At 49.6% G+C, this 23,415-nt stretch overlaps 1 protein-coding gene across 1 annotated transcript in view; it reads right to left on the reverse strand.

Annotated features, from left to right (window-relative positions):
• The window catches only part of DPP3 (dipeptidyl peptidase 3), a 94,262-nt gene extending 75,222 nt beyond the window's left edge, over nucleotides 1–19,040 (reverse strand). Inside the window, exons 1-2 of the mRNA XM_075325631.1 lie at nucleotides 18,969–19,040; nucleotides 6,433–6,724 (exon numbers count right to left, since the gene is read on the reverse strand). Coding sequence (XP_075181746.1) covers nucleotides 6,433–6,705 — 273 coding nt within the window. The 5' untranslated portion in view covers nucleotides 6,706–6,724; nucleotides 18,969–19,040. The remainder of the gene's footprint in view (nucleotides 1–6,432; nucleotides 6,725–18,968) is intronic.
• Between the last annotated feature and the right edge of the window lie 4,375 nt (nucleotides 19,041–23,415).

A 23,415-nucleotide genomic window follows, 5' to 3' on the forward strand; every position in this document is an offset into this window, starting at 1 on the left:
ATGCCCCGGTTAAGGTGGCAGCAACCACCTTAGGGAGAAAGTCCGGAGACGGACGGAGAACCACCTTGCCTTGATGAAGGGAGGACTCCGAAGAGAGTGCAGCCAAAACAGAGACTCCCTAGAGGGAAGTCATGGCCACTAGAAAGACCACTTTCTGTGAAAGACTAAGGAAAGAAACCTCCGTAAGAGGCTCAAAGGGGGGTTTCCGGAAGCTGTGAGGACCGAATTAAGGTCCCAGGGCTCCAAGGGCCGCCGGTAAGGCGGAATGATGTGAGATGCGCCCTGCATGAAGGAGCGCACCTGGGCCAGCCGGGCGATACGCCGCTGGCACAACACTGACAGAGCCGAGACCTGTCCCTTAAGGGAATTGAGGGATAGTCCTAGCTGCAGACCGGACTGTAGAAGGGACAGGAGGGCCGGCAAGGCCAAAGGCCAAAGGATACTTCCGAGCTCGAGTCATAGTGGAGATGACTTCAGGAGGGATACCAGAAGTCGTCAAGATCCATGACTCAAACGCCACGCCGTCAAACTGAGAGCCGTAGGTTCTGGCGGAAGGACGGACCTCGTGAGAGAAGGTCTGGACAGTCCGGGAGATGCTATGGCACCTCAACGGACAGACGGAGCAGGTCAGGGTACCAAGGTTGCCTGGGTCAGTCTGGAGTAATGAGAATGACCCGACGGCCCTCCTTTCTGATCCTGCGCAGGACTCTGGGCAAGAACTAGAGGATGAAACACGTAAGACAGACGAAGCTGGGACCAAACTCGAACCAGTGCGTCTGCCGCAAAAACCTGAGGATCGTGGAGCCGCGGTTTGACGGCAGAGACAATCTGCCTTCCAGTTTTCCACGTCTGGGATGTGGGCTGCGGATATGGTGGACTAGGAGTCCTTCGTCCACTGAAGAATGCGATGAACCTCCAACATTGCCAGGCGGCTGAGCACAGCTCTGATTTCCAGCACATTGATCCAGAGGGCTGATTTGGACAGAGTCCAAGTGCCCTGCGCTCCATGGTGGAGATATACTGCTCCCCAGCCGGATAGACTAGCATCTTGGTGAGGATCACCCGGGACGGAGCCAGAAGGGAGCGTCCCTGAGACAGAGGGGACGATGCCACCACTGAAACGAGCCCCTGGTCTGTGGCAAAGCCACCGCCCCGTGGAAGGAGGAAGTCCGCTTGTTCCAACAGCGGAAAATATCCAGCCGCAGAGGACGCAGATGGAACTGGGCAAGGGAATTGCTTCCATTGACACCACCATGCGATCCAGCACCTGTAGTAGGTGCCTGATGGAACGACGTCGACCGCCGGCGGAGGGACTGCTGTTTGACTAAAGGCAGATTCACAAGTGCCGACAGAGTCTCGAATTGCGTCCCTGGGTCTGTGAACTTCTGGGTCGAAGTCAGAGTGGACTTGGACAGAATGACAAACCACTCGAATTGGTTAGAGTGGCGAGAGTGAGCGAGGCACTCCGCTAACAGTCTGCACTGGATGAAACCCAGATTAGAAGGCTGTCCTGGACAAAAAGATCACTGCCAACCCCTAGAGGTGCAGGACCGCAATCACAGCTGCCCCGATCTTGAGAATACTCGAGGGGTCGTGGCTAACCCAACGGGAAGAGCCACGAATTGGACCACTCTGATTGCAAAACGTAGCCAACGCTGGTGTGAAACTGCGATTGGCACATGCAGATAGGCATCTCTGATGTCGATGGATGCTAGGGAATCTCTTTGGGTCATTGATTGATCGCAGAGACTCTATGCGAAAAATGCCGCACCTGAACATGCTTGAGAAGCTTGAGATCCAGGTCGGAAGGCATCGCCCTCCTCGGGTACTAGGAATAGATTTAAGCAGAAATCTCAGAACTGTTCCCAGTCGGGAACCGGTACAATTACTCCAGTGGCCTGCAGGAATGCCACAGCCTGTGAGAAGGCGGCGGCCTTGGAGCAGGGGGGAGTTGACAGAAAAAATCTGTTTGGCGGGCTGGATAGAATTCTATCCTGTAGCCGTGGGAGATGGTATCTCGCACCCACTGATCGGAGACGTGTTAAAACCATACGTCGCCAAAGTGGGAGAGCCTGCCACCGACCAAGGACGTTGCTGGCGTGGCCAGATAGCCAGGAGGAGGCTGACTTAGTGACAGCATGTCCTGCGGTCTTCTCGCGCGCCATTTGGGTTTACGATCCTTGGCTGAGCCAGTGGGCGAGGTCGAGGGCTTAGAGAACGATCAGATGGAGGAACAAAAAGAACGAAACCTCGACTGATTCCTGCCCTGGACAGGTTTCCTGGTTTAGGTTTGTGGCATGGAAGAAACTCTTCCCGCCAAGGGCTTCCTTAATAATTTCATCCAGTTGTTCCCGAACAGTCTGGTCCCAGCAAAAGGGAGCCCAGCAAGGAACTTCTGTAGAAGCATCCGCCTTCCACTTCCGAAGCCACAGGAGCCTGCGGATAGCGAGGAAATTAGCCGAGGCCACCGCAGTGCGGTGAGAGGCTCCAGCATGGCAGACATGGTATAGGATGAAAAGACTGAAGTCTGGAAGTTAAGGCAACCATTTCGGGCAAAGAGTCCCTATGAGGGAATGCATCTCCTCTAGAGAAGCAGAGATGGCTTTGAAAGCCGCACTGCTGCAAAAGCTGGGGAGAACGAGGCCCCTGCTCCATACAGAGTTGGCCAGAAGGACAACCTGGCGAACAGCAAAACCGTAAGTGAGGAGCCATCAGCCACTGATACAACGTCCGGGCTGAGAGTCCAAACACCGGAGGGACCACTATTGGTGAATGAGCCCACTCCTTGACCACCACTGGTGGAAGGGGAAAACTGTCATCAGAACCACGCTTTGGGAAGCGTTTGCCAGAGCAGACCCTGGGCTTGGTCACAGTGGCCTGAAAACTGGAGTGGTTAAGGAACACACTCCTAGTTCTCTTAGGCAAGGTAGACTGGTGTCCTTTTGCCAGAGAAGTTTGCTCCTCTGATACTGGCGGATTGAGGCCCAGTACAGAATTAATGTACAGTGGGATCTTTAGAGAGGTGCCGTCAGCCACTGATACAACTATCCGGGCTGAAAAACTAGACACCGGAGGGACCACCCTTGGTGAATGAGCCCACTCCTTGACCACCTCTGGTGGAAGGAGGAACAGTCATCAGAACCACGCTTTGGGAGCGTCTGTCAGGACAGGCTCTGGGCTTGGTCACAGTGGGCTGAAAACTGGAGTGAATAAGGAACACACTCCTTGTTCTCTTAAGGTATACTGATGCCTTTCTGCCAGAGAGGGATACTCCCCTGATACAGGCGGATTGAGGTCCAGTACAAATATAATGGACACAATCAAATCATTAGCATCTGCATCACCTTCGGACCGATCAATGTACATTAAGTAGCGTCCGTCAGTAAAGACATCCTCCTCGTCCCGTGAGTCAGCTCGTGAATCAGAGCTGCGGGACGGGGAAGGACAGGGGACCCTGCGTCTCCATTTTAGGAGGACGGGGTCTGAAACCAGATGAAGAGACCTCTAAGAGCTTGCTGAGCGAGCCGTAGCAGCAGAAGCGCCCTGAGAAGGGGGCTAATGCATGCTCAGCCCCACCGGAGCAGCTGGAGGACCACTGACGAGCCTCCAGGCTGAGGGACCACTGTGTTTATGTGCACAGTACAGGCAGTACGAGTCTACATGCAGTGCATATTAAGAACAGCCTTGCAGCCTTGCTCTGATGTGAGACATGCTGCAGAAGTGGGGACTCTGTGAGGGAATGCATCTCCAGAATGACCCACAGCCGAGTAAATAAACAGAGAATATAAGCAGCTGCACAACTGGAGGTTGTGGCTTAACATACATTTCTGTGCCCTCCAGTCCCCCAGTCCAGGCCCCCATTTGTCACAATGTGGTATCTCTGTGCCTATGCAGACATTGAGAACGCCGAGAAAATGGCGACCGGAGCGAGGAGAGGGGGCGGGGCCTACTCTGAGAGCGGGCAAATGAGGTATACAGGGGAGGGAATCCTTCCTCAGTGAGGGGTTCCGTTCCTTGTGCTGAACAGCCGCTGGGCGGAGCCACACTGTCCCTCTGCATGACAGACATGCAGGGGGAGTGAAACCGAAACTAGGCCTCAGGCGAAGCCGGGGCCTAGATTTAAACATGCGGCCGGCGTGCAGGCACCATCGGCGCGGTTCTCCAGTGAAAACTGGAGAACCGGCCGGAATGTTACCCCAATCATATAACACACTGCCCCCAATAAATAAAGTACAAGGGACCCCTGGAAAGACCACTTTCTGTGGTAAAAACGTCTCATACTTAGCTTTTGAGACGCAGGTGCCAGGTCCCTGGGGGGGGGGGTTAAACGCTCCGTCCGACAGGATCCTGAAGAGGGCTGCGGATGGAGACCGGTCTCCTTCAAAGCAGTGAGAACCGTGATGGCTCCCACTTCAAACCAGAGCCCCAAGGGATGGCGAAGGAGCGCGGCATGTGAAGGCTCCAGCCTTGTAAAGTCAACCTTAACAGCACCGCCGACACAGTGGGGTGAGAAGGGACATGCCGGGAGTCCAGATTGGACCCGCTTTTCTTCCAAATCTTTGAAATCCAAAAAATCAAAAATCAAAAATCAGAGAATGCATGTGTGTGTGTGACCTCCTGAACACAAAGCATTGAAACTGGCTAGGACTGGCTACCAGGGGGTGTATATGCTAGGAGGGAGGAGCTACACGTTTGAGTGTAGTACTTTGTGTGTCCTCCGGAGGCAGAAGCTATACACCCATGGTCTGGGTCTCCCATTGGAACGATAAAGAAATGGTCTGAAGACTCAGCCCAGACCTAGACTCAGACCAGATCCAGACTAGACCAGACCAGACCCTAACCAGACCTGACTCTGACCAAATCAGACCCTGACCAAACCCAGACCCTTATCGGACCCTAATCGGATCCTGACCAGATCAGACCCTGACCAGACCAGACTCTGACCAAATCCAGACCCTGACCAGACCCAGACCCTGACGAGACCCTAATCAGATCCTGACCAGACCAGACCCTGACCAAACCCAGACCCTGACCAGACCCAGACACTGACCAGACCCAGACCCTGACTAGACCCTGACGAGACCCTAATCGGATCCTGACCAGACACGAAACTGACCAGACCAGACCCTGACCAGACCAGACCCTGACCAGACCAGACTCGACCCTGATCAGAACCTACACAGACAGAACCCTGACCAGACCAGACTCTACACAGACAGAACCCTGACCAGACCCTAACCAGACCAGACTGACCATACTCATCAGAATTTTTTTTCTGGATAAAGAGAAAACAGTCAACATTGAGATGAGGGATACTATGTGACTTTAGTGGAAACCATGCATAACACTCATCTAATCTAATCAGTCATGTACACAAGCCCTCCCAGTGATCTTAAGGTACCGTCACACTTAGCGACACTCCAGCGATCCCACCAGCGATCTGACCTGGCAGGGATCGCTGGAGCATCACTACATGGTCGCCGGTGAGCTGTCAATCAGGCAGCTCTCACCAGCAATCAGATCAGCCACCAGCGACCCGTGTAATGACGCTGTGCTTGGTAACCATAGTACACATCGGGTTACTAAGCAAAGCGCTTTGCTTATAGTTACCCGATGTGTACCTTGGCTACGTGTGCAGGGAGCAGGGAGCTGGCTTCTAGAAGCTGTGGACGCTGGTAACCAAGGTAAATATCGGGTAACCAAGCAACCCCTTTGCTTGGTTACCCGATGTGTACCTTGGTTACCAGCGTCCGCAGAAGCGGGCTCCCTGCTCCCTGCATATTCAGATCGTTGGCTCCCGCTGTCAAACACAGCGATGTGTGCTTCACAGCGGGAGAGCAACAACCAAAAAATGGTCCTGGACCTTCAGCAATGACCGGCGACCTCACAGCAGGGGCCAGGTCGTTGCTGGATGTCACACACAGCGACATCGCTAGCAAGATCGCTGTTGCGTCACAAAAACCGTGACTCAGCAGCGATGTCGCTTAGTGAGACGTCGCATTTACAATTCTCACCAACCCCGTGGTTAGATAAGTGTTGATTGTGAGATAAGCCGTGTTTTCATTCACTCCGTGTCCCCTACGTAGAGAAGCCAAAGCTGTTACCAGGATCTCTACTCATCATATAAAAGTTCTTTCTCTTGTGCCTACCATCGATTGCCGGCCATTAAAGGGGTATTCCGGCTCTGCTCACTTCTATCTCGGGAGAAGTGAAGCGAGTGATGTCACGTCTACAGATATCTTCTTGGTCGTGTGTGGTCGGCATGTATAGTTCTATTCATTAACATAGAATCTGAAGGACTAATATTCATAAGAACAGGATATTTGCACGATAGTGGTCACTCACACGCGACCAGGTAACACCTGCCCTTATTCACCTCCTAGTGAGGGAGTGGAGGAGGAACACCCCTTTAATAAATTGACACCCACATACCTGGTACTCGTTATCCGTCAGCCCCTGGGCCTGGGCCACTCCGTGCAGCACAGAGGGCTCCTGTGCCCGGAAGAGTCTATTAAGCAGGATGTATATGGCTGGAGATTCAGGTGAGGTCTGGAACAGAACGATCAGTCCTCCATAAAATGAGGCTCGAGACAGGTAATGGGTGTAAAGCTTCTCCTCCGCTGACAGAAGGGAAAAGGCCTCTTCACAATCAAGTAAAGCAACGGGAAGGTCATTGGGCAGGATGTACTGAGACGGAACGGCCATGTTTCCAACAACGGGGTTCCTGAAAAGACAAAGAGGATAACGATGACCAATCCAAATTTCAATTTCCTTTATAATCGCTGCAGCATTTTCTCTGCAGGAGGTCGGCAGCGGAGATGCAACATTGGTATGCAACTTTCACATCCATTGATCAAAACTTTGTCCTCCACCCCACCAGGACGTCACAAATCGAGTTTCAAATGCAGCTTTACTAAAATATCAAAAATCATATAAGGTAAATTGTGAACTGCAACAGCAAATATATGGCTGGCGACTGCGAAAAACAAAAAAAGAAAAAAATCAGAACACAGCAGAGTTGTACCAGTGAGTTGTTGTGCCCACTGCTGGACACACGCCGCCTACAGTCATGGAAAACTGGATTAAAGGGATTGTCCAGCCTGGAGTACCAGTCTGTGGTCACTCTATGTAACTGCAGACTTGTGAATCCTCAGGCTATGTGCCCACGCTGCGGAAAATGCGCGGATTTTGCCGCGGATTTCTCGCGGAAAAGCCGCGGAGTTTCCGAAAATCTGCAGCACAGCTACTCCCCAGCCATTTCTATGGCATTTGGGAAATGCTGTGCCCACGCTGCGGATCTTTCCGCAGCGGAAATCGTGCGGATTTCCGTGCGGAAAAATCTGCAGCATGTCAATTATTGTAGCGGATTATTCCGCAGGGTCCCATATACTTACCTGCCTTGATAGAGACCTGAGTCACTTCTCCGTCCGGTGTAGCGGCAGCGGCAGCAGCGCAGTGGATCCAGCCAGGTACAGGAAGGAAGAGGTGGGCGGAGCTTGCACGAGCTCCGGTCATGTGACAGCCGGAGCTAGTTCAGGCCCGCCCACCTCCAGCACAGTGAAACCAGACGCTGCCTGACAGTGACCCGGCCGCCGTAAAGCGAGGTGCTGCATGATGGAGGTAAGTATAAACTTCCCCGATCACGGCAGCACTTGTTCTGCATTGAGGATGCAGGGCCGAAGCCATGGCACTGTATCCTCAATGCAGAATGCCCACAGCATATCCGAACGACATTCCGCAGCATGGAAACAGACAGAAGTTGTGGTGCTTTTTTCTGGGAGCACCTGCGGAATGTCGTGCGGATATATCTGCAGGACACTGTCCCCGTGGGCACATAGCCTCACAGTGGGCAGTGCCTGTGCTGTCAGGATTCTTCAATGCCGGCACTTGTAGCTGGCGGACACGTGACTGCAAGTATGAGATTTGCATACATGCAGTCACATGACGACTAGACGTGCGCAGCCTCAATCAATACAAGTGAGGCCAGATACGCCTAGTTGGAATGTGATCAAAAGTATGCAAATTATATGATTGTGGCCACATGACTTTCTGCTCTCGACGCCGGAAAGTTCTGACAGCGCGCGCGCAAGGCACACTGTGAGGATTCACAAGTCTACAGTCACATTGCGTGACTCCAAGGCCAAACAACCACTTTATTCATGAATAATAAACATAAGGGACGTTACAATTGAGCAGTCCCACAGCACAAGGTATATAATCAGGATCCACATACTGAGGCCTCATATTTCCTATATACTGGTTTAGTTGATGGCAACCAGAAGAATCCCATTATTCAGATTAATAGTTTCTCCAGCACCAACGTGGTCTGTAGGACCCTCGGACCTTCTGCTAACGTTATATCACAGAAGTTAGGGTAAAAAAAAAACCCAAAAGGATTCCTGCTCCTCAAACCTCAGGCAGCAAGAACTAGAGACAGCCTCCATTATTACTGCCATGTATAATAATCATGTCCGTGATGAGCTGTGCAATATGGTGACGCCAATGTTAAAAGCCAAAAAGTGACAATGTGGCTAGTCCAAAAGTTAGATCCCTGGTGGCTTCCCCTCCCCCACCCTAGCTGACAAGTCTCTCCCTTTGTGTATACATAGTGTCTCTGATTCATGCTGCCCAAGGTTCAGATTCTATTTAAAGGGGTTTTCCAGTTTCAGAAAACTCCTGTTCCTTCCCTGCAGCCTGTTGGAGAAAAATTCATAGAGCATAGAATGGAGGCTATTTATATTTAACTTTTAATTAATGCATAGAAAACACATAAACCTAAATAATACACCAAAATATAAAGTGCCAAGTGCCCAATGTGCATAAACCTGTGTCAAATAACTAACAATATATCAGAATTTCCTATGTGTAGGTTAGGAAAGGGAACTAGTGACGTTAAACCGGGACCCTTATTATGGGGTCACAGAATGCTGAAGAGCGCTCTGAAGGATACCTGTTCAGCAGGACGCACACAAAAGGATCCCCGTATTTTACATCACAAAGACTGGGGCACAGTAATAAACAATGCCAGAGTCAGGACAGATAAGGCCGTCTTGGTCTACAGTGTACTTTCATACTGGGTAACACACATACAAAATGCTGAAGAGCATCCAGGTCACATTGGTGGCTGGATTGGCCTAAAGGCTACTTTACACACTGCGATATCGGTCCCGATATCGCTAGCGTGCGTACCCGCCCCCATCTGTTGCGCGACACGGGCAAATCGCTGCCCGTGCCGCACAATATCGCCCAGAGCCGTTACACATACTTACCTGTCCGGCGACGTCGCTGTGACCGGCGAACCGCCTCCTTTCTAAGGGGGCGGTCCGTGCGGCGTCACAGCGACGTCACTGAAGCGTCACTGAACCGCCGCCCAATAGCAGAGGAGGGGCGGAGATGAGCGGGACGTAACATCCCGCCCACCTCCTTCCTTCCTCATAGCGGCCGGGAGGCAGGTAAGGAGAGCTTCCTCGTTCCTGCGGTGTCACATGCAGCGATGTGTGCTGCCGCAGGAACGAGGAACAACTTCGTTACTGCTGCAGTAACGATTTTTAAGAATGGACCCCCGTGTCGCCGATTAGCGATTTTGCACGTTTTTGCAACGATGCAAAATCGCTTATCGGTGTCACACGCAACAGCATCGCTAATGCGGCCGGATGTGCGTCACAAATTCCGTAACCCCAACGACTCCGCATTAGCGATGTCGCAGCGTGTAAAGCCCCCTTAAGGTCATAATGATGATCCCTATAGGCACCATGAAGTCACAGAACTGGGTCCCAGAGTCTAGTACCATCCAGATATCAGGCACTGACCCTATAACATATCCTTTATCTGACCCTAAGGGGGGCTTTACACGTTGCGACATCGCTTCCGAAATATCGTCGGGGTCACGTCGTTAGTGATGCACATCCGGCACCGGTAGCGACATCGCAACGTGTAAATCCTAGGTGCGACGAAAAACGATCGCAAAAGCGTCGAAAATCGTTGATCTGTGTAGCGTCGTTCACTTCCATAATGTCGGGTCGACCGCAGGTACGATGTTGTTTGTCGCTCCTGCAGCTCCACACATCGCTGTGTGTAAACCCGCAGGAGCGACAAACATCTCCTTACCTGCGTCCCGACGGCAACGCGGAAGGTGGGCGGGATGTTATGTCCCGCTCATCTACGCCCCTCCGCTTCTATTGGCCGGCCGATTAGTGACGTCGCTGTGACGCCGAACGCACCTCCCCCTCGAAGGAGGGATAGTTCGGCAGTCACAGCAACGTCGCCGAGCAGGTATGTGCGTGTGACGCTGCAGTAGCGATAATGTTCTCATATCGCAGCTGTGACGGGGGCGGGTCCTATTGCCTCCATGATCCTATTAATCCCTTCCAGCCTCCCGACGCGTTTCCTCCATCAAGATTCATCAGGGGAATCACTTAGTGGATGGTCAAAAGGCTAAAAAATATCAGGACCTTTAGGGACAGATACAGGTTATGTTATAGGGACACTGCCTGATATCTGGAATGTACTGGACCCTATGACATACCCTTTATCTGACCCTATGGGCTTCCAAGACTCTAGGTAATAGGAGCAAGTACCTGGGTCCTCATATAATATTTTAGCCTTTTGACCATCCACTATGTGACTCCCCTGATGAATTTTGATGGAGGAAACGCGTTGGGAGGTTCGAAGGGATTAATAGGGTCATAGAGGCAATAGGAGCAGTTGTGGACTGCCCTTGGTACGGCGGGTTGTCTTGGAAGCCCTTAGGGTCAGATAAAGGGCATGTTATAGAGACAGTGCCTGATATCTGGATAGTACTGGACTCTGGGACCCAATTCTGTGACTTTATGGTGCCTATAGGGGTCATCATTGTGACCCTTGGCAGTACTGTAAACTGGATACTCTTCAATATATTGTGTGTGTATTTTAGGCCCCCTTCACACGTCTGTAGAAAAACGTCTTGCACAGTCCGCTGTGGTGTTCCGTGGGCCATCCATGTGTCGGTGTGTGCGTCATCAGTGTATGGCATCCGGATAGCACACATACAGCATGAGCTGGCATACTTACCTGTCTTCGGTGCTGCTGTCAGACTTGCTTCCTGGTCCGCAGTCAGTGCAGTGAATATTCATGAAGCATAATGAGTGGGACCCAGAAGCAACAGTAGCGGAGACAGGTAAGTATAAAAATCCATTTAATTTCAGTGAATGGGTGTCTTCCGGCACGTTTCACGTGGATCACATCAGTGTGCGGTCCGTGTGACATCCGTGTTGCCGGCCAAAACTGAACACGTCGCCGTGTCACACACGTGCTCCACACGGTGAACAAACCCATTGATTTTAATGGGTCTATGTGTGTCCGTGTCTTCGAAAACGGACACCACCGTACTGGAAACATGGAGGCCTTACCCAACATAAAAGTAAACTATAGATCAGGACGGCTTTATCTGTTTTATATGTTCTAACTCTGGCATTGTTTAATACTGTGCACCACTTTTTGTGATGTAAAATACGGGGACCCTTTGTGTGTCCTGCTGATCCGGTATCCTGCATCCTCAGCATTCTGTGACCGCGCAATAAGGGTTCCGGTTTAAGTTCCCTTCCCTAATCTACATATAGAAAATTTTATATATTGTTATTTATTTGACACAGGTGTATACACATTGGGCGCTTGGCACTTTATTTTTTATTATGTTGTTTATGTGTTTTAAATTAATTTATTAAAAGTTAAAATTTTAATCCCCTCCACTCTGTGCTATATGAATATTGACCTATGAGGGAGTTGAGCATCACATTTGTGAAACGCTCTCTTTTTGCTGTACATTGTTTGAAAGACAAAAAATAAAACTCTACTCACCCTCCCCAGGTCCAGTGCCGAGTCTCTGCTGACACTCCCAGCATCTATTATTACCTGCAGTGAGGACATAATTTAGACAACACTGCAGCCAATCCATGAGCTCAGTAGTCTACCCAATTCAATGCATGAGCTGCTGAGTTCTCTGATTGGCTGCAGTGTCGTCTGCGTGGCATCAGTACTCCAGACAATAACTGAAAATGGGAGTAGCAATGGAGACTCAGCATTGGACCATTGCAGGGTGAGTAGATCACTTTTTGTTTTCTATAAACAAATTACAGTAGGGAACATGAGTTTTCTGAAACTGAGAACCCCCCTTAAAGAGCTCAGGCCTTAAAGGGAATCTGTCACCAGGTTTTTGCCACCTAATCTGAAAGCAGCATAATGTAGGGGCAGAGATCCTGATTCCAGAAATGTGTCACTTATTAGGCTGCTTAGTGTAGTTTTGGTAAAATCACTGTGTAATCAGCAAATTATCATTACAGGACTACTTGGTGTTCTGCAGGTAGTCCAGCATATTCATCAGCTCTGCATAACTGATGGATCTGCAGCAGAGAAAACATTGATTTTATCAAAATGACAACAATCAGCTCAGTAAGTGTCATATTGTTGGAATCAGGATCTCTGTCTCTACATAATTCTGCTCTCAGATGGGGAAACAATAACCTGGTGACAGATTCCCTTTAACAGCTGACACCCTTATCTCTTGGGATGCATGGAGAGCAGTAATACAACCCCTGGCAAAAATTATGGGCTCACCTGACTGTGAGGATGTTCATTCTGTTGTTTACTTTTGTTTAAAAAAAGCAGATCACAGACATGGCACCAAACTAAAGTAATTTTAAATGGCAACTTTCTGGCTTTAAGAAACACTAAAAAAATCATGAAAACATAATGTGCAGCCAGTAACGGATACTTTTCAAGATCAAACGGGAAAAAAATTATGGAATCACTCAATTCTGAGGCAAAAATAATGGAATCACCCTGTAAATTTTCATTCCCAAAACTAACACCTGCATCAAATAAGATCTGCGCGTTAGTCTGCATCTAAAAAGGAGTGATCACACCTTGGAGAGCTGTTGCACCAAGTGGACTGACATGAATCATGGCTCCAACACGAGAGATGTCAATTGAAACAAAGGAGAGGATTATCAAGCTCTTAAAAGAGGGAAAATCATCACGCAATGTTGCAAAAGATGTTGCTTATTCACAGTCCGCTGTATATAAAATCTGGACCAAATACAAACAACATGGGAAGGTTGTTAAAGGCAAACATACTGGTAGACCAAGGAAGACATCAAAGTGTCAAGACAGGAAACTTAAAGCAATATGTCTCCAAAACAGGAAATGCACAACAAAGCAAATGAGGAACAAATGGGAGGAAACTGGAGTCAATGTCTGTGACCGAACTGTAAGAAACCGCCTAAAGGAAATTGGATTTACATACAGAAAAGCTAAACAATAAAAAGATGACTGCCTGAAGAGAACATGTAAATTTCCACAGTCACTGATGATATGGGGCTGCATGTCAGGTAAAGGCACTGGGGAGATGACTGTCATTATATCTTCAATAAATGCCCACATTGAAATTTTGGACACTTTTCTTATCTCATCAATTGAAAGGATGTTTGGGGATGATGAAATCATTTATCAAGATGATAATGCATCCTGCCATAAAGACCAAGACCTAGACCCTCAGAGCCAGGTGAGTCCACAATTTTTCACGGGGTTGTAAAGTCCTGCCCTGTCCCATAATAAACCACCCACTGATGCAAATGGACAGAGTGTAATGCCTTATTTCCCCTTTGGAGGTGCTGCAGTGAAACTGTACAATTGCTGTCAGATTGTGCCAGAAATCACTGAGAGAGAACTACTGTGTTTCCCCCAAAATAAGCCCTAGCATGATTTTACAGGATTTTTGGACTATGCTTGAAATATAAGCCCTACTCCCAAAATAAGCCCTAGTTACAGTGTTAGGGGGAGTTGTCAGTGGAAACGGGGTGATCTGCATGTTACCCTTGTATCTTGTAGAACCACTTTACATACAGAAAGATTGTCACCCACAGTAATCTTCAATTATTCCTTTTTTCCATAGCCCAAAGTGACGCGTTTCGGCTTACAACATCAAACCTTTCTCAGTGTGTAGCGTCGGCGTCCCTGCAGAGACGCCGACTTACTCACTGCCTCGGTCGTGTCCTGCCCCGGCCATCCACATGTGCTGCTGCCTCCTTCCTCCCCTGCACATATGGCACAGGATTCCCAGGAGTATATCACACACCAGCCCTCCTCTTAAAGGGCCAGCATGCTATTTCCAGGAAATGCCTGTCAGCCCACGGCTGAGCGGTACTATGTGTTTAAGGCACCCTCCCATTAGGGGAGGTGCCTGTGCAGCACTCTTAGTTAGGAGGTGTCTCAGTCTACTAGCTAGTTGTCAGGTCCCGTTATACCTGTGTCCGCCACCTATACCAGAGTCTGCCTTCTCATACCTGTCTGTCCCTGCCGTGCTCACCATACCTTCCGTACCCGCCTGTCCAGCCTGCCTCAGTCAACTCGCCTGTATCCGTCCATTACCTGCCCTGTGGGTTAGCTGCCCCACTCCCGGTCACTGCCCTGGAAGTGGTACCTGGCGTCTGCCTTGCAGTGGGCGCTTAAGGCCCCGTTACGCGCTACGATTTATCTGATGATATGTCGTCTGGGTCATGGTTTTCGTGATGCACTTCCGTCGTCGTTAGTGACGTCGTTGCGTGTGACACCTACGAGCGACCGCTAACGATCCGAAGAACGGCCCAAATCGTTGACACGTCATTCATTTCCCTAATATCGTTGATCTTTTAGGACGCAGGTTGTCCATTGTTCCTGAGGCAGCACATATTGCTACGTGTGACACCCGGGGAACAACGAACAACAGTGTTCCTGCGTCCTCCGGCAACGAGGTGGGAGTGACGTTAATGCGGCTGCTCTCCACCCCTCCGCTTCTATTGGATGGCCTGCTACGTAACGTTGCTGTGACGCCGCACGAACCTCCCCCTTAAAAAATAGATTGTTTGCCAGCCACAGCGACGTCGTTAGGAAGGTATGTGCATGTGACGCGTACTACGGATATTGTTTGCCACGGGCAGTGATTTGCTCGTGACGCACGATCGATGGGGGCGGGTCCGATTGCTAGTGATGTCGCAGCGTGTAAAGCAGCCTTAAGTGAAGCCCCTTTCACTAAAGGGTAAGCACTCCCTCTCACAGCCTCTACACCGGCCGTGAGCGTTACACAGTGTATGAAAGCTTGATGTCGTAAGCCAAAACGCGTCACTTTGGACTTTTGGAACATGAAATAAACAAATAATTGAAGATTCCACTGATTGCCGATCTCTCTCTATGTATAGTTTGTCATTGCCACCCCATGAACCGTGCACCACAATGGAGGAAGTGCCTGCCTAGCTCTGTAGGACCAATAAAGTAATATTTAGCTAATTATTTACCTACTAGAAGGTGGCCCGATTCTACGCAACGGGTATTCTAGAATTTACGTATTGTGTAGTTCATGTATGATTTTTGTTATATATATATATATATATATATATATATATATAGATGTTGTTGTGTGTAGTTACCAAGTGTTTGTGTAGGGGCTGTACATGTTCTGGATGTTGTCTGGGTGTGATGGGGGGTGAGAGCGGTGTTGTTTGTGTGTTGCGTTGTTTGTGGAGCGCTGTGTGTCTGTAGCGTTGTGTGTGTGTTGTGCAGTTTGTGTGTGTGTGGTGTGTTTTGGGGGGAGGTATGTTTTGTGCAATGTGCGTGTTGTGCGGTATGTGCGTATATTTGTGTGTGCAGCGTTGTCTGTGTGTGTGGGTGTCTGTGTAGGGCAGTTGTTTGTGGTTCCCAGTGTGTGTGTGTGGTGTGGTGTGTTGTGCAGTGCGCGCGCGCATGTGTGTGTGTTGGGGGGAGGTGTGCACTTCGCATCGTGCTCCATCCCCCATGCAGCGCACTCCCCATCGTGCTCCATCCCGTATGCTGCGCACCCCCCATCGTGCTCCATCTCCCATCCTGCGCACTCCCAAACGTGCTCCATCCGCCATGCTGCGCACTCCCAAACGTGCTCCATCCGCCATGCAGCGCACTCCCCATCGTGCTCCATCCCCCATGCTGCGCACTCCCAAACGTGCTCCATCCGCCATGCTGCGCACTCCCCATCGTGCTCCATCTCCCATGCTGCGCACTCCCAAACGTGCTCCATCCGCCATGCTGCGCACTCCCAAACGTGCTCTATCCCCCATGCTGCGCACTCCCAAACGTGCTCCATCCGCCATGCTGCGCACTCCCAAACGTGCTCCATCCCCTATGCTGCGCACCCCCCATCGTGCTCCATCTCCCATCCTGCGTACTCCCAAACGTGCTCCATTCGCCATGCTGCGCACTCCCAAACGTGCTCCATCCGCCATGCTGCGCACTCCCAAACGTGCTCCATCCGCCATGCTGCGCACTCCCAAACGTGCTCCATCCGCCATGCTGCGCACTCCCCATCGTGCTCCATCCCCCATGCTGCGCACTCCCAAACGTGCTCCATCCGCCATGCTGCGCACTCCCCATCGTGCTCCATCTCCCATGCTGCGCACTCCCAAACGTGCTCCATCCGCCATGCTGCGCACTCCCAAACGTGGTCCATCCGCCATGCTGCGCACTCCCAAACGTGCTCCATCCGCCATACTCCGCACTCCCCATCGTGCTGCATCCTCCATGCTGCGCACTCCCAAACGTGCTCCATCCGCCATACTCCGCACTCCCCATCGTGCTGCATCCCCCATGCTGCGCACTCCCAAACGTGCTCCATCCGCCATGCTGCGCATTTCCAAACGTGCTCCATCCGCCATGCTGCGCACTCCCAAACGTGCTCCATCCGCCATGCTGCGCACTCCCAAACGTGCTCCATCCGCCATGCTGCGCACTCCCAAACGTGCTCCATCCGCCATGCTGCGCACTCCCAAACGTGCTCCATCCGCCATGCTGCGCACTCCCAAAGGTGCTCCATCCGCCATGCTGCGCCAGCATCAGCCTCTCTACCTGCAGCATCAGCCTCTCTCCTCCCAGCATCAGCCTCTCTGTCCCCAGCATCAGCCTCTCTGTCTCCAGCATCAGCCTCTCTGTCTCCAGCATCAGCCTCTCTGTCTCCAGCATCAGCCTCTCTGTCTCCAGCATCAGCCTCTCTGTCTCCAGCATCAGCCTCTCTGTCGCCAGCATCAGCCTCTCTGTCTCCAGCATCAGCCTCTCTGTCGCCAGCATCAGCCTCTCTGTCGCCAGCATCAGCCTCTCTGTCGCCAGCATCAGCCTCTCTGTCGCCAGCATCAGCCTCTCTGTCGCCAGCATCAGCCTCTCTGTCGCCAGCATCAGCCTCTCTGTCGCCAGCATCAGCCTCTCTGTCCCCAGCATCAGCCTCTCTGTCCCCAGCATCAGCCTCTCTGTCCCCAGCATCAGCCTCTCTGTCCCCAGCATCAGCCTCTCTGTCCCCAGCATCAGCCTCTCTGTCCCCAGCATCAGCTTCTCTGTCCCCAGCATCAGCCTCTCTGTCTCCAGCATCAGCCTCTCTGTCCCCAGCATCAGCCTCCCGCAGCATCAGCTTCTCTGTCCCCAGCATCAGCTTCTCTGTCCCCAGCATCAGCTTCTCTGTCCCCAGCATCAGCCTCTCTGTCCTCAGCATCAGCTTCTCTGTCCCCAGCATCAGCCTCTCCGTCTCCAGCATCAGCCTCCCCATCCCAGCCTTCCCCAGGATCAGCCTCTGTCCTCTCAGCCTCCTCCAGCACGCCGTGCTCCTCTGCCGACACTCACAGATCCGATCGCATCCACTCACACACACCCACACACACCCACCCGATCGCATCCACTCACATCCACCCGATCGCATCCACTCACACACACCCGATCGCATCCACTCACACACACCCGATCGCATCCACTCACACACACCCGATCGCATCCACTCACACACACCCGATCGCATACACTCACACACACCCGATCGCATCCACTCACACACACCCGATCGCATACACTCACACACAAAGACACACACACTGACGATATTGCACATACGCGCTGATACTCACAACATCCGGGGATATCACATGCTTCTGGCCATGTGATCCCCCGGCAGGTCCTGGAAGCTCACAACTGCACAGTATCGCCGCCGAGAAGCAAGCGATATCCCAGGATGTTGTGAGTATGTGGATGCGATGTGATGTGTGAGGTGTGTGTGAGTGTGATCTGATTTGTGTGTGTGTGTGTGTGTGTGTGCTGTTATGTGTGTGTATGTTCCGCAGCTGCAGGACCTTGATGTGTGGATGCGATGTGATGTGTGTGTGAGGTGTGTGTGAGAGTGAGTGTGAGCCGGTGTACACTGGTAACTATGATACACATCGGGTAACTAAGGGACCTTAGTTACCCGATGTTTATAATGGTTACCAGCTTTCACGGCCTCCGTCAAGATCCCAGCATCGCAAGGTTATGTCTGGCGCTGCCGGGATCCTGACGGAGCCGGTGTAGAAGCAAGCGATATCCCAGCATGTTGTGATGTGTGAGGTGTGTGTGAGAGTGAGTGTGAGAGTGAGTGTGATCTGATGTGTGTGTGTACTCACCTGGGAATCGGAGCTCCCTGTCAGTTGGGCCAGAGCGAGCGTGCATTGCGTGAGGGGGGGCGGGGTCTGCAGAGAGCCGGGGCGAGAGGCCAATCCGTGTGGGGGGGCGGGGCCATGGCGAGCCCAGCGGCCAATCAGCTTTGTGTCACCGTAAGGACACAATTTCGGAGCATGACAGACAGACAGACAGACAGACAGATAGACAGACAGACAGACAGACAGAATAAGGCAATTATATATATAGATACAACTTAAGTGTCTAATGTTTTGTACTACAATTATCCCTTAAAGGGGGTGTGGGAATAAACCATATGGCAATGTCTAACTGGTGAGAACACAAAGGTGTACACAAAAGAAGACCTGTGAGCACGGCAGACTCCACACAACTCAGCCCCATCCACACATAACACCATTCTCATTCGCACACAGCGCGCTCCCTCATGTGTGCGCATCTGGTGACGTCATATAACGGACACCCAGTCATCGGTAGTCACGCGTCCACCCAGCTCCGCTCACCTGCTGCGGCTCCGAAGAAGAGAGGCACAAGGAAAGCCACTTCCGGGTTACCGCACGATTCAATCAGTACCCCGCCCACAAAGCCTTCGAACCAATCAAAAGCGCCGCGAAATATGCATATGAAGTAGCAGAGGGCGTGACTTCACGGCATAAGGCTGACGTTCGGAGCGCAACCAATGAGAGCTTAAACATACAATAGATGGACAGCTGCCTCGACCTATGAGAGATAAGAAACGATTGACGCCCATTTCGGTTAACCAATCACAGCTATTTAAACAGAGAATGGGTCTATAGTGACTGTTATGTATTGGCCCATAGGTAAAAAAAAATGTCTGCCGCCATTGTTTACTGTAAATAGGCCCAAGGCTGCAATGAGAATAATGGAAATCACCATGTACTGCTTGTTTTGTGTATCCTGCAGCTCTCATAGGCGAATAATAGACAGCTATTTACCTTATAAAACTGAATTTAAAGGGGTATTTTCATCTGAAGAATGAGGCCCTAGGAGAGGTGCCTGTATGTGCGCCTTTCACTTCTATGGGAGCTGAGGAAAAAAATATGCCTCATTGTCAAGATGGCGAGAGTCCTAGAGTCCATTTATGGCTTATTCTTTCTTATGGGAATGTCCCTTTAAATTTTATTATTTAGGAAGAGACAAAACAGTAAGGCTAGGTTCACATTTCCATTGTTTTAAATTAGTCAGGTCCGTCAGCGACAGATCAGTCGTTTTTAAGGCTAGGTTCACACTTCCGTTGTTTTAAATCCGTCAGGTCCATCAGCGACAGATCAGTCGTTTTTTAGATGTGAACTGACGCAACGGATGTGTTTTTCACAGTATTCCTTTCACAGGAATCCTGTGAAAAAACTGATCCGTCACGTCCATTACATCCGCTGTGCGTCCGTTTTTTGACGGATCAGTCATGATCCGTTTGTGTTTGGGACAGCCCAGTGGGTGTCCCAAACATGATGGGCATGCTCAGTAGAGCATGACGGAATCCAGCGCTGGATTCTGTCGTAAAACGGATTACGACGGAATCCAGCACCATAGACATACATTACAAGCTTGACAGATTGCGACGGATTCCTGTGCGGTGCGTTAATTTTGACGGTCCGAAAAACGTTACATTCTGCGTTGTTTCCGTCCGGCGGTCAGTCCAAAAACGACTGACCGCGGCACAGCGGATGCAACGCAAGGTAATCAGTCGCAATCCGCCACTAATACAAGTCTATGGGAAACAACGGAATCCGCTAAACAGATTCCGTTGTTTACCAGAGCCGCGGATTGTGACTGATACAATTTAACGGAAATGTGAACCTAGCCTAACCTGAAAATTTTACATAATAGATTTTTGGCTTTTTATTTCCCATCTTCACTATATGGTAAAACCGACCTTGCAATACGATTCACTAGATCAGTACGAATATGCAGATACCAAATATGTATAGGTTTTGGGGGGGGGGGTTCAATTTAAGTGGTGAACAAAATTGAACCTTTTTAAGATTTTTTTTTTTGTTGCCATTTATTTTTCATGACTACTAATATTTTAATTTTTTGGGATCTAGGTCTGTGTTAGGGCTTATTTTTTGCACCCTGAGCTGTTTTTACCGATACCATTTTGGAGCAGATGCGATGTTTTGACCGCCTCTTACTGCAAAGTTGCGGCAGCTAAAAAAACGTAATTCTGGCATTTTGATTATTTTGTATTGTTACATCGTTTACCAACCGGATTAATTTATCTTATATTATGATAGATCGGACACTTCAAAGCACAGCTATAACAAATGTGTATTTTTTATTGATTTATTATAATGGGACACGAGGCGTGTGATTTGAACTTTTTTTGGGGGGTGGTTCATATTTCTTAAAACTTTTTCCCCCACTTTTTAGTATATTTACTAGATCAGTTAAGGGACTTGAAGCTGTGATTAGCCGATTGCTTATGCTATACAGAGTATCAGCATTTCTTTGTTAGCAGAAATCCCTATTTTTTTCGTGTGTGTGTGCGCTTTAACAGTACACATTCTGGGTTAGTAATGGAGATGTCTAACAGACACCTCTCCATTACTAACCCCTGGGCTTGATGCCCTCTGTCAATTCACAGCTGACATCAACCCCAAAAGTATTACCTCGATTGCCACCGCACCAGGGCAATCGGGAAGAGCAGGGTAAAGTGCCAGAATTGGTTCCACTAATGGATGTGCCACTTCTGGGGTGGCTGCGGGCTGCTATTTTTAGGCTGGGAAGGGACCAATAATCTTAAATCTTTCCAACCTGATAATACCAGCCCCCAGTTGTCTGCTTTACCTTGACTGGTTATCAAACTTAGGGTGAAGCCCATGCCATTCCTTTTAATTATTTCTTTTAAATAATCAATAAAAAATCGGCGTGGGAGCCCCTCTATTTTTGATGACCAGCCAAGGTAAAGTGGACAGCTGAGGGTTGCAGCCTGCAGTTGTCTGCTTTACCTGTGCTGGTTATCAAAAATAGATGGAAGCCCACTTCATTTTTTTTCTATTTATTCCCTATTCACATTTTTTTGCAGGGCAACTGCCCCCATTTTGCTTCCTTTTTCAGCCCTCTAGACCTTTCTATGACCATTTTACAGCCATTCTATAGCACAGAAGATCAGGTCTCCATTGGCTGATATGGGTTTGGGTTCTGGGGTAAAGTTCGGGTCAAGTCTGGGTCCCAAACAGAACTTTTAACCAAACTTCGGCTGAACCTGGCAAACACGAACTTCCACAGGTCCGCTCATCCTTAGCCCTGTATATTATGCCAGTCCTATTAAAAAGCGTGCTGGAGTAAGAGTTTTACCCAATTAAAAGATGCAAGTCTCTTAATAACTGAGGCACATCACTTGGTATAAATTACTTTAAATTTTCCTGCACCCTTTCACTAAGCTCCACCCACTTTTTAATAAGGGACATATACAATATACAAATACTGCAAAACTATTGCACGAAAGAGCTAACACTGTTTGGATATCTCAAGCTGAGCATCACCACTGTTTTCTTAAAGGGGTTGTCCACTGAAACAAGTTATCAAAAATCCATAGGACAGGTGATAACTCACTGCTCGATGGCGTATGATTATGGGAGATGCGCAAATTTTTTTCCTGGTTCAAATGGAGCGGAAGTGCACATGCTCAACCTCTTGCAGCCCCATAGAGAATGATATTAGCAGCAGTCGAGCATGTGCACAACCGATCCATTCTACCCAGGATATAAGTGCCCATTTTCCAAATGATGCAGTCCCAGCGGTCGGACCTCCACTGATCAGTAAGTTATGACCTATCCTGCTGATAGGGGATATTTACTTCTCATCGGGAAAACCCCTTTAAGTCCCATTCAAGTGAATGGGAGCTATGGAAACAGTATAGGAAAGTAAGAAAGCCCTGATTTGAATAATTAATTCATTGTGGGTTTTTTTCTCCCATGGTAAAATCAATAATGTCGTTTAAAATTACAACTTGTTCTTGGAAAAAAAAACAAGCCCTCGTATGTCAAGGAAAATAATAATAACAATAATAACAATATAATAATAACAACAATCTAATAATAATAATAATAATAATAATATTAATATAGTAAAAAAGTTATTGGTTCTTGAAAAAAGAGGGGGGGAAGAAATCGCAAAATAAAAAAAAGATCAGGACATAAAGGTGTTAGTGAAATCAAATGCCCATTCTGTAATTTTAGTAGAATCCTCCCCGTGACTACAACAAAATGGCTCCTTCTTGGGGACACTTACACCCAATATTATGTATTTTAAATTCTCATTCTAGTTCCCAATTGCAGGTATCAACATTCCGACCAATGAGAAGTGGAGACAGGACGTGTGTTAGAGCCGATTGTCCAATGAGAAGCGAGTATTTTACAGTCGACAGATTTGATAGGCGTATGGCGCGTGTCACGGTCACGCCCAATTTTTTTCTTTAGAGCCAATAACGTCTCTCTGTCAGAAGAACCTTCTGTCGCATGTGTTTGAAGGTCGGTGGGGTTGTACGTGTGGGCTGCGGTGCAGGAGTCGTAATTGAGGCCCCGGCTTCTGGTAGTCAGGTAGGCCAGAAGGGACCTATTGTAAGTGGTGCTGTGAGAGAAGCAGAGGTGTTAGACTGCCGACATTACTGCACAGCCATGGTGCATGGGAAGACATTCAGGGGGACTTTACACCATGCAGAGCATAAGTTATTACCTAACCAAGGGACCCCTCCTAAAATTGGGGCCCTGCAGAGCCTGCCTGCAATATAGAGGTGCACATGCACGACCACTGCTCCATTCATTGTCTATGTGACTGGAGAATATAACAGTGCTGTGCTCAGCTTTCTCTGACAGTCCCATAGACAATGAACTGAACGTAGGGAACGCGTGCTGCTACTCCAGAGCCCCAGTATTCAGATCACTGGGGTATTTAGATCACTGGGTGTCCCAGGGGTTGGCCCCTCAG

Source organism: Anomaloglossus baeobatrachus, chromosome 10, assembly GCF_048569485.1.
Source record: "Anomaloglossus baeobatrachus isolate aAnoBae1 chromosome 10, aAnoBae1.hap1, whole genome shotgun sequence".
NCBI lineage: Eukaryota > Metazoa > Chordata > Amphibia > Anura > Aromobatidae > Anomaloglossus > Anomaloglossus baeobatrachus.